Below are 17653 nucleotides of genomic sequence, written 5' to 3'. Positions count from 1 at the left end.
GCCCACCCCAATCCACTGCAGGCTTGGGAAAAATAACTAGGTCTCCTCACCAAGAGCCAGGATACAATGGGACCAAATTGTAAACTGGCTGTAAAAGCCCTGGTTTTATTTAAGATGAGTATGCGTCAAACTCTTACATTAAAAAAACAAGTTGTAGAATACAACTCTGTGCAGTCTCTGGTAGCCAAAACCCCAGATCCACACCAACCTTGTTTATATTTAAGGAATGGGGCCCTGCCTTCAGAATCCGGGCTGCCCGGTGACTGTTCTGGACACAGGCTGTTGCAGCTAGGTAGGAAGTGTGAGCCCCTACCTCTCCTGTGGCTGCGGGGACGACAGAGGAGCCAGCATACCTGGCTCCGGTCGAGTCCCAGGACAGCCTGACCCACACCCCACTGCGAAATGATGTCTGTTCGTTTGTGGGTGAGATTCTGACCTCTAAACCAGAAAACTGCGGTCTGCTGTGACTCAGTTTGCTTCTCTGCTTCTTTCTTTTTAAAAAGACATCTTGTTTTTATAAGACCCTTGGTTGAATGTTTTGGTTGAGTTTTGATAACTAACAGGGGAAGAAAGTTACTGGTCACCAGTTCAGCTCTCTTGCAGTTTGTTTGGGCTCCCAAGCAGTCTCTGTTTACCAAAGACGAAATCTCAACTTCTCTCCAAACCACCGAGGGACGACCCCCACCCCTGCCCCCACCAGTGAGAGATTCTTCCTGGCCCTGCTGGTTCATTAAGCGGAAAACAGGCGCTGTCGACAGGGCATGCTTTGTTTCCCTGAACTTCTGAATGGCTGTGTGTTCTCAGGGGCCCCAGCAGATGCTGGGTTGGAATTCAATCAGCCTCCTGGTGAGAATCAAGGAAACGGGGCTGATCCCAGTTTTGATGGGAACAGGACACATGGAACAAAACCTCTGGCTGTGGCCACCAGAGGAAATCGAAGGGGTTTGTATTTGCCTGATCTTCCTTTCCAGCTTTATCCTGAGCAAACCCAGAACCTTTCTCAGGGAAGAAGACAATTCCACAAGAAAACAAGGGGGCAATCTCATGCTACGGCACCCAAACAAGGTAACAGAACACGAGAAACCTTTATAATCATCAGCTCCACGCGTGGGAAGACAAGGAGGCGGCAGGAGAGGGAACAAGAACAGGGAGAAGGGAGAAGAAAGAAAAACAGTGCCCAGAACAGGCCAGACTGCGAGGCATCCTCCCTCACGTGGTAACTCCCACTCTGCTCTTTGTTTCTAGAGACGAGACGGGCGGTGGGAGGAATACTTCTCAGAAGCTGCAGCTGAAGAAGAATCCTATCGCCTCACGAAGTTCCTAGAGATGCTCAGCCCCCTTCTGCTAGGTGGGTGGGTCAGAGGGGTGAGCCACAGCAGGAGCCACTCCCGGAAGTCCTGTCACAAAAGGCCTCCAGGATCACCTTGCCCAGCGCTCCCACCTCCACCAGCAACAGATGACCCCTCTCTCTGCTAAGTGCCCCCTCCCTTTCACAGTTCTCCCTCAGCGCTGTGGGGGTGGAGGGAGTAGCGAGGGGGAGGCCTAGTAAGGGCCTTACGTAATCACCGTGCAAGAAAAGCAGTTCCTGGGGCCTCAGCCCAATTTCCTAACCAGTGAGGGGAGGTTGGCCCCGAGAGGCAGACACCTGGTTCCAGAGGACTCGCTGCTTTCCAAAACTGGTGGCTCTGAGGGTTGGGTTTGGCCACTGGGCTGGTCTGCTGTACTTTCCCAGGGACCACCTGCAATCCCGACACCCTCTCATCAGGCACACTGAGATGTCCTGTACCAGGTGAAGACTGGTCGCTAATAAGACTTTTCTTCAGCTTATAAAGTACTGGCTTAAACTGTGTTTTAAAGATAGTTGGATCGTTTTATTAAGAGCTAATAAAAATTGGGAGATTTCACATTAAAATAGATTTCCAGCCTCTCTGGACAATCTGAAGCCACAGGAACTGAGCACAATCTCATCTGGCAACAGTTGGAGTGGGGGTGCTGAGGAGCAGCCCGAGATGGGACCCATAGCTGCTCTTGCTGCCGCAGTCCCCACCACACCCTACTGTCTCCCGGACCCGGCCTACTGCATGGCCATCGGTCACTTCTGTGACTGCTTGCCCTGGGCTAACTTAGGTCTGCGAGCCCGGCTGCACGCTGTTTGTATTTTGTGGGTAAATCTTTCCATGTTGCCCCCTCGCCCCTCCATGCTTTTGAACGCGGACCCCTAGCATTGCTTTATAGAGCTGCGCGCCGTACTGACATGAGTGCCCCGTCCCTGGACTGCCCACCCCTGCACTTGTCCACCAGGCAGAAATAAACCTCTGTCGTGGAGCAGCTGTTTTGGGGCTTTCTGGTATTCCCAGACTAAACGATCCTTATTAACGCAGGAATGTTTACGGAGTCCCATCACTCTTCACATTCACAACACTCACCTATATGTTACAACAATTTTCTCTTGCTTCTCAATCCACACCGTAGCCAGAGTGACCCTGAAAACTCACTGCAGGCCGAGCCGCTCTCCCATGTGAGCCCCGCATCAGCGCCCACGGCACCCAGTGAGACCCACAGCCTGGTCCCGGGCCGCCTCTACTTTCCTCCCCTCACGAACCACCTGCAAGCCACACTGACCTCTTTTTGGTCCCCAAGCAGGCTGAATCTGTTTCACTCCCTTGGCCTGCCTTGCCGCTCGCGCCCCTGCCCCCACGAACCCCCGAGACTGCTCTCCTGCAGCCCATCACACTCCCTGCCCCGCCACTCTCCGCATTCCTACACGGCACCGACTGCACACCTGTGAACCTCAAGACGATGGGGTTTCTGTCAGACTTGCCCTGGCAACACTAAATAGTTGAGAATGAAAGAACAAATCTATCATTTCTCTAGTGAATTGAAATGGCATTTTTTTCACACATTAAGTTCTTACGGGTCTGTTTCTGGTCTCTATTTTGTTCCTTTGAGCTATCTGCCTATTTTTGTATTAGTCTGTATGGTTTTGATTGGTGTAGCCTCATAGTAAAAACCAGTTTCATTTTCAAAACTACAGGTAATTTTTCAAGAAAAAAAAATCCTTTCAATTTAAAAGGGAATTGCAGTAAACTTCTAGATCACTCCGGAGAGAACGGATCTCTCTCTGATACCCAGTCTCCCTGTGAGGGACAAGATGCTTCTCCACTGTCCAGGCCACGCCACTGGCCTCAGGTGAAGGCTGAGCCGGTGGGCTTCGGGACACTTCTTCAAGGCCTTTCATTTGCTCCCAGTTAGCAGGGCACTCACCGAGAGGTTGAATCACTTTTTGGTAGAACAAGTCTTTTCATATCTATCCTCATTTTCGTCGCTATCTTTTCATTGCTATCCTCATAGATCAACTTACAATTGGATGCGATAGTTTCAAATTTAAAACTATTTTTAAGAATTGATACATTTTAAATACAAAACTACTTAAGAACAAAGCACATTTCTCCATGTTTAAGTCTCTTCCTGTCCTTTGATACAGTTTTACAGCTCTCTTCATATTTCTTATTAAAGTTCATTTCTAGGGTATTTAATGATTTATATTGCTGTAAGAATGGCATTCTGTACATTTATTTTGTATTTAGCCACCTACTTCTACTAGCCTTCTGATTGATTATTCTGTCTTTTCTCAGGTTTGACATGGTGGACCTGCTTTTCCTCTTCACACATCGAAGTGCTAGGAACAGCATCTGACACACATGGGTGCCCTATAAACACAGCAATTACCTTCTCTGATGTCTGTACTTTCATTTCCTTCTCTCAGCTAACTGTACTGACTAGCAGCTCCAGAACAAAATAGTGGTGATAATCTTACACTTGACTTTTTGGGAATGCTAGTATGTATTTCACTATTTTTTTTAAAGGTTGGTATTTAAGTATTTATTTATTTATTCTAAAAGATTTTATATTTAATTATGTTTATAGAGAGGGGAAGGAGAAAGAGGGGAGAGACACATCAATGTGTGACTGCCTCTTGTGCGCCCCCCTACTGGGGACCTAAATGGCAACCCAGGCATGTGCCCAGACTGGGAATCGATTGGGAGACTTTTTGTTTCACAGGCTGGCACTCAATCCACTGAGCCATACCAGCCAGGGCTACTTACTTATTTTTAGAGAGGAGAAGAGAGGGAGAAAGAAAGGGAGAGGAGTATCAACGTGTCGTTGCCTCTCTCGTGCCCCCCTACTGGGAACCTGGCCTACAACTTGGGCATGTGCCCTCAGACTGGGAATCAAACCAGTGACCCTTGGGTTCGTAGGCCGGCGCTCAACCACACCAGCCAGGGCCATATTTCACTATTAAATACATTTTAACAATGCCCTGACTGGCGTGACTCAGTTGGGCATTGTCCTGCAAGTGAAAGGCTGCTGGTTTGATTTCTGGTCAGGGCACATGCCTGGGTTGTGGCCCCATCCCCAGCTGGGGGGTGTGCAAGAGGCAACCGATTGATGTCTCTCTCCCTCTCTTTCTCCTTCCCTTCCCTTCTCTGTAAAAAGAAATAAAATCTAAAAAAAAAAAATGCTAATAAAGACAGTTTTGAAATACGGACTTTATAATATTAAGTAAAGTACCCTATGATACTATTTTTAAAAGCTCAAATCAAGAATGGATATGATTTTTATTCAGTATCTTTTTAAAAAAGATTTTACTTTTAGAGAGAGGGGAAAGGAAGGAGAAAAACATCTATCAGTCGCCTCTTGCACGCCCCCAACCAGGGACCTGACCCACAACCCAGGCATGTGTCCTGACCAGAAATCAAACCAGCGACCTTTTGGTTTTGCAGGATGATGCCCAACTCACTGAGCACACAAGCCAGGCCTATCCTATGTCTTTTTACCATTTAAAGCTATTGCATGCTGACTTACATTAAGAGGTCTTAATTTTGAAACATCCTTGCATTTCTGGAACAATCTCACTTGGCCATGGTTTCTATTTGCTGGTATTTTATTCAGAGAATTTAAAACCTAAAGTAGTAAGTAGGGTAAGTTTACAGTTTTCTTTTTTGGGGTTATCTATCACATTTTGCTATCAGAAATATGCAGGTTTTATGCAAATATATGTAAAACTTTCCTTACTATGCTCTGAAATATTTCAGCTGTTCCCTAAAGCAAGGGACCCAACCCTCGCACAGGTCCATGGCCTGATGGGAACTGGGCCACACAGCAGGAGGTAAGAGGTGGGAGAGCAAAGCTTCGCTGGCATTTATGCCTGAGCTCCTCCCCAACCCTGACTCCATGGATTGTCTTCCACGAAACTGGTCCCTGGTTCCCAAAAGGTTAAGGACCACTACCCTGAAAGACTGAAAGACTCTGTTCATAAACTGGGCACGCTGCTTCTGAGGAGTAGCTTTCCGATTACTTTCAGAGTATTTTTTTCCTGTGGCTATTGGCGTGTGTATTCCCTGCCTTTGCGCGGGTCACAATGTGCTGTGTATGCACAACACCTCACTTCATTCTATCGCCGCACTGATACTCCCCCCGCAAAGCCACAGGCAGCCACGCATCCACTTACCGTGGGGTCGGTCCAGAGCGAGCATCGCGAACACTCCTGGCAGGGGGCTCCTGGAGAGCGCGGGTGCTGGCAGAAATGGTCATAGCCGTTGATGGAAACTCGGCAGAGGTAGCACATCTGGGCCCCGCAGCGGCAGGACATGCGGTTGCAGCCCTCGGACTTGATGAGGCCGGTTCCACACTTGTGGCATTTTCGAATGCGAGCAGCAGTCATTTTCTCCTCACTGAGAAGAGAATACGTGACTGGAGACAGCAGGGAAGCACGGCCACCAAGTACTGATTTCCCCCCACACATGACTGCCCAGTCCCGGCGGTGGCACTCGAACAGGGAAGGGCGCCTATGTCCTGGAGTCTGAGAACTGGGTTCGACTTACCAGTTGTTAACTTTGGGTAAATTCCTCAACTGACTGGAGACTCAGACTCATTTTTAAATTGGGAAACCCCAGTTTTTGAGGATTACAGGTAAAATAAAAAGTACCCTGGCTGAGTGCATGGCACGTGGCACTTAGAAAGTGGCTGTTCCCTTGTTTGGAGTCTCTGTAGGCTTAAAACGGAGAGAAATAACAGAGGGTCGTCCAAAATAATGTGTTTATGTATAAAAATCAGGACAATGGAGAGCCAGTAAGCCTCGACCTTAGTTATACTAGCACCTTGAGTTTTTAAATATTTGGCATCGGGGTGGGACGGACACAGTTGGGGATGAGCCCACAGCCAATGGAATCCCACATCCCCAGACCCCTTGCATTGAGGAGGCGGGCATACGTGACTCAACAGGAAGCTTGTAGGGAAGCCACCTGTTCCCAGAAGCGCTTTAACTGATGTGGAAGGACAGATGACAAGGGTCAAATTGGCAGGTCTTGGCTCTACATCAAGAGCGGGCATTGGCGAACTAAGTCACATCCATGGCACACTTTTCCTAACACTTGTGCCTTGGCCTGTAATTGTTTATGTGCCTTCAGCTGCTTACACTCGAGTTCCCTGGAGGTAGAGAGCAGAGGCTGTGCTGGTGTACCCAGCTGGCATGAAGAAGTGCGCTCTTGACAGAGTGTCAAAAGGTGTGTCTGCTGAGACTAGGGACCAGCACAAAGGACTGAAAGGATGGACAGCCCTGAAGTTGGGACTCGTCCCAGGGCTCCAAGCAGCTGTGACAATAACAGTGCGGGGATGAGGTCTGACCTGCAGACGCTCTCCTAAGGCTGAGAAAATGTGGTGTTCCTCCCACTGCTGCAAGCTGTTCTGCTGCATGAGAATAGCCACGTGAGCCAGGGGCGGGCGAGTGCTGTTGATTACTTGTATTTAGAAGACTGTTGTGGCAGTACGCTCCTTAGAAGCCAGACCATTCTTTAAAAACCGAGAAATGTGTTAGGAATTGGCTGCTATTTATTCAGGTCTAATTTCTGACTGACCCAAAATGAAGGCAGGCTGAACTCTGGCTTGAAAAGAATTTATACCCAGTGCAAGTTACAGAAGAACAAATGGGTTCTAAGTTTTGCTGAATAGGAAACACTGTCAAGCAGACAAAGTTTAAATGAAGTAAATTTATTATTATTCTATAAGTAATTAAGACTCACAAGGTTGTAATGAAAAAGTTTCCAATTTGAAATGCTGTGACCAAAACAATTTTGGTCACAGCGTTTCAAATTGTAGTTTTCTTAAATTTTTTTTTTTTTAATTTGAGAGAGAGGAAGAGAAAAACTGTGCACGACACACACACACACACACACACACACACACACACTGATTTGTTGTTCCACTTATTTATGCATTCGCTGGTTGACGGCTGTATTTGCCTTGACTGGGGACTGAACCCACCACCTTGGCAATACTCTAACCAACGGAGCTACCTGGCCAGGGCACAACTGCAATTTCCTACAGCACAGACTTTGTGTAAGAGGGCCCTCGAGACTGCGGTGCGGCTTTCAACCAGCGCACTTTGGTTGCCTGGGGCTGGCAGACATATTCCCCCAGCAGCCGGCAGGCTGTATCGTGGGAGAGAAGAGGCTGAAAAGAACCAAGGTTACACAGTCCTTCCGGAAGGTTGGGGGAGAGGGTGCGTTTGCTTGCTCTGCTCCACCACACAGTCAGTTGCCAATGGGGAATAGTAATGGGTGTGGTAAAGGAGGAAGGGCACTCCTAAATGGATGAGGACTACACAAAGACCGCATGCAACTCAATGTTGCTACAATGTTCAAACAGCTATTCAATACTGCATGAATATCCATTCAAGTCCTTTGCTTCTGCAAAACCACAGTACCAGGTAGGGCCAGAATAGCCTTGTACCCAAAAAGGATTGCTCTTATGGGATGTATTGACCGCCTGCCCAGGAACATAACAATGCCAACTGAACTGGGGAGAGATCAGTTGGTTCGTTAGGGAGGAGGGTGATTTGGCAACTAGATGCTAAGTTAGGCAGGAAAGAGCCCCACAGGATGTGTTCCTGTTTGAAACAGGAAGAGAAGACTGAGCCGCAGCTGTGCCTGCTGCCCTCGTGTTGGAACAGGAAGACTCATTACCCTCTTCTGCACAACCAAGAGAGGCCCTACGATCCCGCGGTCACTCGCCTCACACTATTCAAGTACGTTCATTCGCTGTGGCATATACCATTCAAAATCTTAAGTGGCTTTCCTTTGTGAGTTTGTGCACATATATTTTTTATTGTGGTAAATGCACATAAAATTTACTGTTTTAACCATTTTAAAGTACACAATTTAGGAGCATTTAGTATATTGGCAAAGCTGTGGAACCATCACCACTATGTCCTAGAACATTTCCATCATCTGAAAAGGAAACTCTGTATCTATTAAGCAGTAACTCCCCAGCCCCCGTTCCCTGCAATAGCTAATCTACTTTCTGTTTCTAATGGGTCCCTCTATTCTGCACACAGGCAATATCCATATGCCTGTGGACATTTTATATAAATGGAACATTTGAGATGTGGCCTTTTGTAACTGGCTTCTTTCACTCGGTGTATTTTCAATTTCTACCGCGGTGCAGCATGTATCATTCCCTTTTTACAGCCGAATAACGTTTCATTCATGGATATGTGGCACTTTGTTACCAATTCATCAGCTGACAGACACTTGGGTTGTTTCTGCCATCAGACTATTTGAAGCAGTTCTGCTGTGAGCATTCCTGGACAAGTCTCTTTTGGAACACCTGACTCATTTCGCACCACTTGTTATGCTGTGTTTTATGATTCAGCAAGGATGAACTGCTTATAATTTCCTGTGTGTACCCTGCTGTCTCTTACTTTTGACACTTGGCACCTGGCAGGACTCCTTGGCTCTCTGATCCATGGAATAAGTGCTGTGTGGCCAGGAGAGGAAGTGGAAGCCCAAAGAGCACCCCCACCCTACAAAAAGTAACACCAGGTTCCCGTGGGCACCTCTGAGATTGTGCCCACATGGGCACCACCAAGACTTCAAGGATGCAGGGCTGTTGATGGCCACCGCATCTCCTTCTACTTCTCTGGCCTGTGCAGAGAATGGGTCCTGGACCTGGTACACCAGTGGAAGCCTAATTAGGTGCTGACTGTAACTGCAGCTGCTGTTCCAGATGTCATTTCTCACCACGGCAAGTAAACAGAGCCTCTGGCAAATGGGATGCAGCTACTGAGCTGGAAAATGTTGTTATTCTCTGTGCAATAAGCAGAGAACACCAGAAGCAGTTGGCAAGGACCTTGAGCATCTGCTGTCCAAGAGGACAACACACCGGTCACCACTCAAAGGACACGCAGACTGAACCTGGTGAGCAGGTAGGAGCAGGTACTCCAGGACACACTAATATGGTGTGTGCATGCCAGGCGGTGGGGGGTCAGTCTCTTGAAAACACAGAGATCTATAATCTCCATGACGTTCTGGTGACCTGGTGGTCAGGTGTGCATTATTAGGCTATTGCTTCCAAAGCTAAGCACATGTTGCTGTATCTTGTATCCCTTACTGTGAAGCAAGTAGTCAGACACTTGGGAGGCCTTTCTGGATTTTGGAATCAACACATATCGTATTTGGATGTGACACTCTGATCTATTTACTGCTGGTGTAAGAGGCTGCCAGGTTCAAGTAGGGCCCGGGCCAAGAGCGACCTTCTGGTGGCTATCGGACCCAGGGGTGCCCCGAGGGCTACGGCAGACCAAGACACTGCATGCAGCCAGTAGCAGGAACTGACAGGGAACCAAAATGGGAGCTCTGCTTCAAAACGCAATCAGCTCTTCTCCTTTTGAGAAAGGCCTCCTGGCCCATGATTGGGCCCTGAGGTAGTCCAGGTGCCTGACCCCGGGGCATCGAGAATCAGCACAGGGCTGGGCATCGTGCCAGCACCAGCTCCAAGGGGAACACACGTAACCAGGCCCAAGCAGGCCCTGAGTGCCAGAAGTTATCTGCTCACGTACTGGCGTCAAGTTGGTAGATCAGGCTTCTACTGATGGAGGCCTTGTGGGTCTTCCATGTATGTCACGGGGATCCATTTCGTGTGTCAAAACCATTCTGGGCACTGTAATCTTCACAATAACCCTACAAGCTGGTGTGACTATGCTCTGTGCTTTACAGATGAGGAAACTGAGGCACAGAAAAATTAAGAAATTTGCTCAAGGTTCTTAACTACAGCTATTTATCGTGAGCACTTAGTAAACATGTACTGACTACATGAATAAGACAGCCTTCCTAGGAGCAAAACAAAGGCCCCAAAATAGCAACGACAGAAGTCCTCCCCTCCTCCCACCTTGAACCAGAAATGACATGTCTACAGCAACGAGAACAGCTGTTTTGGGAACCGACCCTTAAGTCAGCGGAAAGACGAGTCTGAAGGAGACACTGAAAGTGTTCCGGCAGCAGCACAACTGCGGAGGTCTGTGTGCTGCCTGACAAGGCGACTACTGTGGAGAAAGAATCATCTCTGATGTGCTGATCGTGTTGAGGCCACACCACAGGTCAGGCTGGTGGCCACTCTGACTTGTGACAGGGTGGCCTAGGTTTGAGAAAGCAGCACAAGATGTTTTTAGTTGGAGTGGCATGTGACTCTATGTACCTTGTTGTATTGGTTTTCCATTGTTGCCAAAACCTTAATTTCATCTGCAAAGTCCCTTTGCCATGTAAGGTAAAAACCGTCACAGGTGGTGGGGCTAGGGCAGGGACACCTCTCGAAGTCTCTCTTCTGCACACCAGTCTGTCCTCTGGCCTCCAAAGATTCACATCCATCCCCCACACCACAGCCACCTTGTCCCCAAGACCTTATCCGTTACAGCACCAGGTTCAAGTCCCAAATCTCATCATCTAAACACGGTATAGGTGCGACTCCAGACGTGACCCACTCGGACACAGTTCTCCATTTGTGGGTCTAAGAAACTAAAGAAACACATTATCTGCTCCTAGAATACAGCGAGGGGACAGGCACAGGATGACGGTTATAGATATTCTGGTTCCAAACCGGAGAAAACGGAAGGAAAAAAAGAGTCACCATTCCCAGTCAATTTGGAGATCCAGCCAGGCAAACCCTCTTATGTGTCAGACTCGAGAATAGCCCTCTTTGGTTCTGAGGCTCTGCCCTCTTGGCCCATGGCTCTACTTTCTGCGTACCCTTCCTCCCGTCAAGGAAGGTTGTGTATGCTTCCTTGAGCTGAGCTGTTTTCCATCAGCCTGTTTCCTGCTTATAGAATTTTGGGGGTCTGACAGACTTCTTTCACTTCATACTCCCTGGCTCTTCCAGTCCAAGTTAGCAGTGTTTCTGCTGATATAAACTCTCGTGAACCTTGTGGGTCTTCCATTTCTGTCACAGGGATTCATTCCGTTAGACATGAAGCTCATTCATAGCTATTTCCTAGATAACCACACCTCTATTTCTGCTTCTGCTGAGGTGGCTGAGTAATCATGCCTGAGTTTCCTAGAGGCTGCCGGGTGAGACTGCGAGGACCTGTGCCTGTGAGTCACTCCCTCCATCTCTTCGAAGAGCCTTTTGTGTGACAGAGCACTCCCGACGTTCTGTATGTACCCTCGTTTTCTGTTCTAGACCATGCTTCTCCTGACAGTGAGTCCATCAATTTTAGGGCCTTTTATCATCTGGATAGGATGACCATTTCAGAAACCATCACATCCCATTCCTTTCTGTTAGCACTCTTTCCTCAATGCCTCTCTTTCCACTTGCATGTTCACTCTTCAGTATTTCACAGGACACAATTTAGCTAGGCTTTCTGCCATTATGTAACAGCGTTCTCTTTCCTCCAGTTTTCAATAATATGTTCCTATTTCCTTCTGAGTCCTCACCAGTAGCGCCTTTAACATCCACATTTCTAACAACAGTCTGTTGATGGTGATTCTAGTATTCTCTAAGGAAATTTAGGTTTGGCCTGGAATGTTCCTCACTCACTTCTGAGCCCTCCATCGTGGAGTTTCTAACGTCCATATTTCTACTAACGGTCTGTGCAAGGCAATCTAGGTTTTTTCCCATCATGCTTCTCGAAATTCTTCCAGGTTTTTTCACTCCTTGTCCAATTCCAAATCCACTTCCACATTTTTAGGTATTTGTTACAGCAGTGCTCCACTACTGGTACCAAAATGTGTTAGTTTTCTAATGCTTCCGTAACAAATTACCACCAATTTATTAGCTTAATGTAACACAAGTTTATTATTATATAGTTCTGTAGGTCAGAAGTCCAGCACGGGTCTCATCAGTCCAAAATCGAGGTGTTGGCAGGCTGTGTCCCCTACTGGAGGCTCCGGGACAGGATGTGTTTGCTGCTCATTTGGGCTGTCAGCAGAATTCAGTTCTTTGAAGCTGTACGGCCAACGTCCAGTTTTCTAAAAACTGAACGCTCTTCCCTGCTTCTAGAGGCTGTCACATTCGTTGGCTCATGGCCTTCTTCCCGGTCTTCGAAGCCAGCAATGAGAGGGAGTCGTCCTCATGTCTTTCTGACACTGCCCACCACTGCCTCTGCATCTGACCAGAGAAAGGCTCTCTCTCTGCTTTTAAGGAGTCATGTGATTAGACTGTGTTTACCTGGATGATCCAGAATAATCTCCCCATGTCAAAGTCCATCACCTTAATCACATTTGGGGAGTCCTTTTTGCCAAGTAAGTTTACACGTTCACAAGCTCCCAGGTTCTGGAGATTAGGACATAGACATCTTGGAGGCTCGTTCGTTACTCTGCCTACCAAGCCTGTGGTACAGAGCAGTCAGAAAGCCATGTGATAGGCCACTCACTCACTGTGTGACCGTGGGTGAGTTACCTAGGTTCTGTGTGTCTCAGCTGTGTCATTTGTGAAGTGAAGATAGTAGTGCCTACCTGTGATGTGCATTTGGAGACGGTTAACTACCCCCAAAAGGCATTTCCCTCTTCATTTTTTTTAGTAACAAAACCTGCTCCTTAACCTCCAAGTTTAAGCTGGACATTAAGTCACCCAGCTAGAGACTACATATGATGTCTGCCTTGGAGCAGGCTGTGGCCACATGACTCAGTCTAGACCAACAGGGCACAAGCAGAAGTGGTATGTACACTTTCTGCATCACTTACAAAATGAAAGAAAACTGCCTGCCAGACATCTTGTCTCTCTCTCTCCTTACCCCTGGGCTAGAGCGTAAACGTGGCTGCAACCCAGCCCCAACAGACGGGTGAGAACACCACCTGAGGTAATGGTGAGGCAATGAGATAAAGGAACCTGTGTCTCTGAATGACCTCACGGGACAGATCTGCTCCACCCATCTAGCAAGGCTGGACACTTACATGAGAAATAGACTTCTGTATTGTTCAACTCAATGTAATTAATAAATTAATATTTGTAAAGTGTTCAGCAACACAGGGAGTGCTACACACAGTAATGGCTTTTATTACTGATTACGTTAATTTGCATGCTGGAGTTCGTGATTCTACTCAATGTCACCAGTATCCTACAGCTAATGCATATAAAGCAACACGAGTGCCACCTACCCGTGTTACAGTGTGTCACTTTGAGATCATTCTAGACTGAGGTAGCCTGAGAACTTGTTCTCCCCACACGACTCTCTGCCTCTCTCTCGGCCAGTGAGGCCGGCCGGCGTGCGTGTGGCTACGCTGCAAATTAGTCGGAACCCCCGAGTCACGTTACTCACATGGATGTTCGGTACTTGATGTCATCTTTTTCAGCCAGTTCTTCACAGGTGAGGCCGTTGTGCTCTTTCCAGAGTCCCTGACACTTCCTACAGGTTTCCTGGGGACAAAGCAGAGACACGCACACAGCTCCTGGTGAGTGCACCCCATGCAAGTTTCTGTCCAACAGCAGGGAATGTGAAATAAGCTCCACGCTGCCTGAACTCTTTCAGAGGTTCCCCCATCCTTTCAGCAGGCGTACTTCTACAGACATCTCAACAGAAAAGGAAGAATCACTAGAAGAAAGCACGAGGAAATTTTCTCTCCTTAGAGCAAAAGGATGCATGGTTTGCCCTGGGTGGAGGCTCAGTTGGAGTGTCATCCCATACACTGAAGGGCTGCAGGTTCGATCCCTGGTCAGGGCATGTACGGGAGGCTGCCAAGTGATGTTTCTTTCACATCAACACTCCCCCTTCCTCCCCTTCCTCTCTAAAAGCAGTGATAAAAAATGTCCTCAAGTGAGGATAAAGAAAAAAAAAAATAGAGAAAGGATTCATTGTTTCCATCACCCAATTTGTATACGGCTTTCTAAAATGCCAGGACCTGCTCCCCCCACTCCCCACCAGCAACAGACAGATATATGGGACTTGGGATTTTTAAAAAAGATTTTATTTATTTTTAGACAGAGGTGAAGGGAGGGAGAAAGAGAGGGAGAGAAACATCAAAGTGCAGTTGCTTCTCGCGTGTCCCCACTGGAGACCCGGCTTGCAACCCAGGCATGTGTCCTGACTGGGAATTGAACCGGCGACCCTTCGTAGGCCGGCACTCAATCCACTGAGCCACACCAGCCAGGGCAGATTTGGGATTAAAAAAAATAAAATACTGTGAGCTGTCTGAGGGCAGGGTCTGCCGGCCTTATCAGTTCCTGCTCTCCCTGAGCCCGGGGGCCCCAGCCGTTCTGACACAGACCACTTCCGCTGAACTGAAGTGGGGCATGGTCTCGATCAGGGTGGCTAGCAGCCCTTCAGCAGGCATTCCCTCAGGCACCCCTCCCTCATAAACATGAATCAGTCTCCACAGCTTAGTTTCATTTATAAACAGGAATTTAAAATTACTACTTTTTATTCTAGGATTCCTTGTAGTTTATACACTATCTCACACCAGTAGTAGGAATTAAAAAAACCCCATCAATCCAACCTAATTTAATTTCTGTAAGTGGAAAGTATAACCCTAATAACTATAGTAAAGGAGAAGATACTGTCAGCTTTAACTGGGGACCTGATCTAGCTTGGGGGACAGTGAAGGCTTGAGGAAGTGGAGCCTAGAATCTGAAAGAGGAGGCAAAGAGTGCCAGGGAGAGGAACATTCCAGGCCGAGGAGCACAGGCGAGGCTGGCAGGTCTGGCTCCTGAGACTGGACTGCAGACAGTGAACACAGGCCCGGTGAGGCCCCCAGGGGCCTTGTGGGGTGAGATTATCAGTTTGACTTTTACCCTGAGAGCACCAGGAAGGCGTCCAATGGTGTCGATCATGGGAGTAACATGACCAGCTTTGTGATTTTACAAGATCATTTTTCACCGAGAACAGATTGGCAGGAGGCAAAAGTGGAAGCGTAAGAGATAGTAGGAAGCCTCCTTGAGCTCTCTCGTCCAGGAGAGATCAAGGAGGCCCAGACCGAGGGATGCAGGTGAGGGCACGCAGAGAGCTGACTGATTTGAGAGAAACTGAGGGTGACAGCTGGCTCTGGGAGTGAGGGGAGGGAGGTGTCAAGGATATCACCCTGGTTTCTGGTTTGTGCAACACAAGGCAACAGCAATACAGATGGAGCTTGGGGACAGCAGGAAAGGCCTTGGCTTGGGTAGAGGGAGGGCTGGCTTTAAGATCCAGAATTTGATATGGGTGGCGATGGCAGAGGAGGATCTGTGGGACACCCAGCAGAGATGTCAGACAGCTGGGCTAGAGATCACCACGAGACTTACTAGATGATATTTTCACATCAATTCTAACAATATCTACTGCTGTACCCTCCACGTTATTGAACATTTTCTAACATATACCGGTAGGGTAACTCTAACAAGGCACAGAATGGTATGTATAGTACAGATGCTACCATTTCTATGGTGGTGGGGGGAGAAGACAGTGATATATGAAACCAATCTGAAAGGATACCCCAGAAATTGTTAGTACTGATTGTCCTGAGTAGCCAGGAGGCAGGGGTGGACTTCTTACTGTAGGCCTTTTGAATCTTATATCATATAAATGTATCTAATTAAAAGATAAATAAAAATTTAAAGCAAGAGAAAAAGGAAATGGACTGCTTGGGGAGCTGAGGACTCAAACAACCCTTTGGTGGGTGTTGTAAAAAGGTTTCGAACAACACAATGAGGTGGCATGGGGGGTAGAAATGAGCTGACTGAAGATGCTGTATTAAGTGCTTTTGTTTCCAAGGCAAACGATGTTCTCCAGTCCACTAATTACATCCCTGTCAGCAAACAGCCTAAATCAGTAGTGAGTTAATTATTACATACCAAAATTTAAAGCAGTATAAACCCCATTTTTGAAAGACCTTTCCCCTGACTATTCCATGAACCTGGAGGATAAACAACAGCTGGAGAATATAGATGAGTTGGTAGCTAGCTGGATCTTGACCTTCAAAATAATACTAACCTAGCCACCCACCAGGAATAGCGGCTTGAAAACAATGCACAGCATTTAGATAATGCTTAGCAGCATTCCTGGAGATCCAGTTATTACTTCACGGGCCCTTCTTCATAAGGGAAGGACCCATTTTCCAGGTGAGGCACAGGTCCACAACAGTAAGATGACTGGGCCAGGCTGAGTCAGTTGTGAGGGGTCACTGGGAAGCTACCACTCACTTCCAAAATCACAGTGGTTCTCCTGTAGGTCCTTGGGTGGATTTGCAGCCATGGTACTTCTCACTGAAGGAAGGGCCCAGGGGTCCCAGAAAATAAAACCAAAATGTCTTCTGAAAAGTCTGGCCAGCTAGACACCGAAATCCACAATTAAAACAAGGCAAGCAAACAGCAGGCTGGGTAAATTTAACATTTGGAGCTCTTTCTTTAAAAATGTACCTTCTCCTCTGAACACAGTATATACTTTACCATATTGTAATTCTCTCCTCTCAAGCACAGCTAGGCTCTGTCCCTAGACTCAACAAATGCTTAAACGGTATTAGGCAGAAGAATGTTCTCGAACATTTCTAACATGAAGCAATCTCGTTCTTCAAAGTGAGGTTAAGGAGAAAGCCCCAAGGACCATTCTGGAAGGCAGAGCACACTTTAACAAGCACCTTCAGGCACGAGGGCCACGTATATCCTGGCTTTCAAATCTAATTGGAGACTGCTCCCCAATACCTGTGTGCATTTTTGGATCAGGAGGAAACAGCTGATTTCATCAACATCCCCAATACAATGCGCACACGCGTATCCGGGAGAGCCAGCAAAGAAGCGGGGGGGGGGGGGGGGGGGGTTAGACAGAGAATTCTTTGAGGAGTTGGCATCTTCACGGGACTGACTAAAACAAGTATCCTGAGTGGTGAGAACAGCCGGGCAACCAGTCAAGTCCTCCTCCTTTCTGGGGTGACAGTTCTTTGTGAGACACCTTCTCCAGCTACGACAGCCATTAAAGCCAAGTATCTAAAATGTAGAACCAGGCGGTCAAACGTGACTAATGAAACATATTCAATATTTTAATGAGCATGAAAGGTTTCCATGTCATTAAATAAAATTATTTAGAAGTATGACTTAACGTCACCTTTAAACTTCCTTATGTTTTTGTTTTGTTTTGTGGTGTGTGTTACAAGAGCAATGCACACATACAGCTCACACATATACACACATTCCGGGAGGCATCCTGCTCTATGCATCTCTTCCGACACAGTGAGCAGCCGCAGCCGCAGGGTTGTGCGTCTACTGCCCTGGACGGGGACAGTCCTGACAGGGCAGCAGGCCGCCCGGCTTTGTTTGCAAATGCTTTGGTGGACTGAAGGGGCTGACATTACAGGCAGGAAGACAGTTAAGCACAACTGGAGGAGTTATGGAAGCGACGAGGGAGAAGCCTCTAGTAACT

At 47.6% G+C, this 17653-nt stretch overlaps 1 protein-coding gene across 4 annotated transcripts in view; it reads right to left on the bottom strand.

Moving 5' to 3' along the window:
* Positions 1–17653, bottom strand: part of RNF216 (ring finger protein 216) — a 106870-nt gene that overhangs the window by 11383 nt on the left and 77834 nt on the right. For all 4 annotated transcript variants that reach the window (XM_024577037.3, XM_024577042.3, XM_045185172.2 and 1 more), the window contains 2 exons: positions 13589–13686; positions 5513–5735 (listed from right to left, as the gene is read on the bottom strand). In XM_024577037.3, coding sequence (XP_024432805.1) covers positions 5513–5735; positions 13589–13686 — 321 coding nt within the window. The remainder of the gene's footprint in view (positions 1–5512; positions 5736–13588; positions 13687–17653) is intronic.

Source organism: Desmodus rotundus, chromosome 6 (assembly GCF_022682495.2).
Source record: "Desmodus rotundus isolate HL8 chromosome 6, HLdesRot8A.1, whole genome shotgun sequence".
In the NCBI taxonomy this organism is placed as follows: domain Eukaryota; kingdom Metazoa; phylum Chordata; class Mammalia; order Chiroptera; family Phyllostomidae; genus Desmodus; species Desmodus rotundus.
The sequence above is the reverse complement of the archived record's forward strand: the minus strand, read 5'-3'. Positions and strand labels throughout refer to the sequence as shown.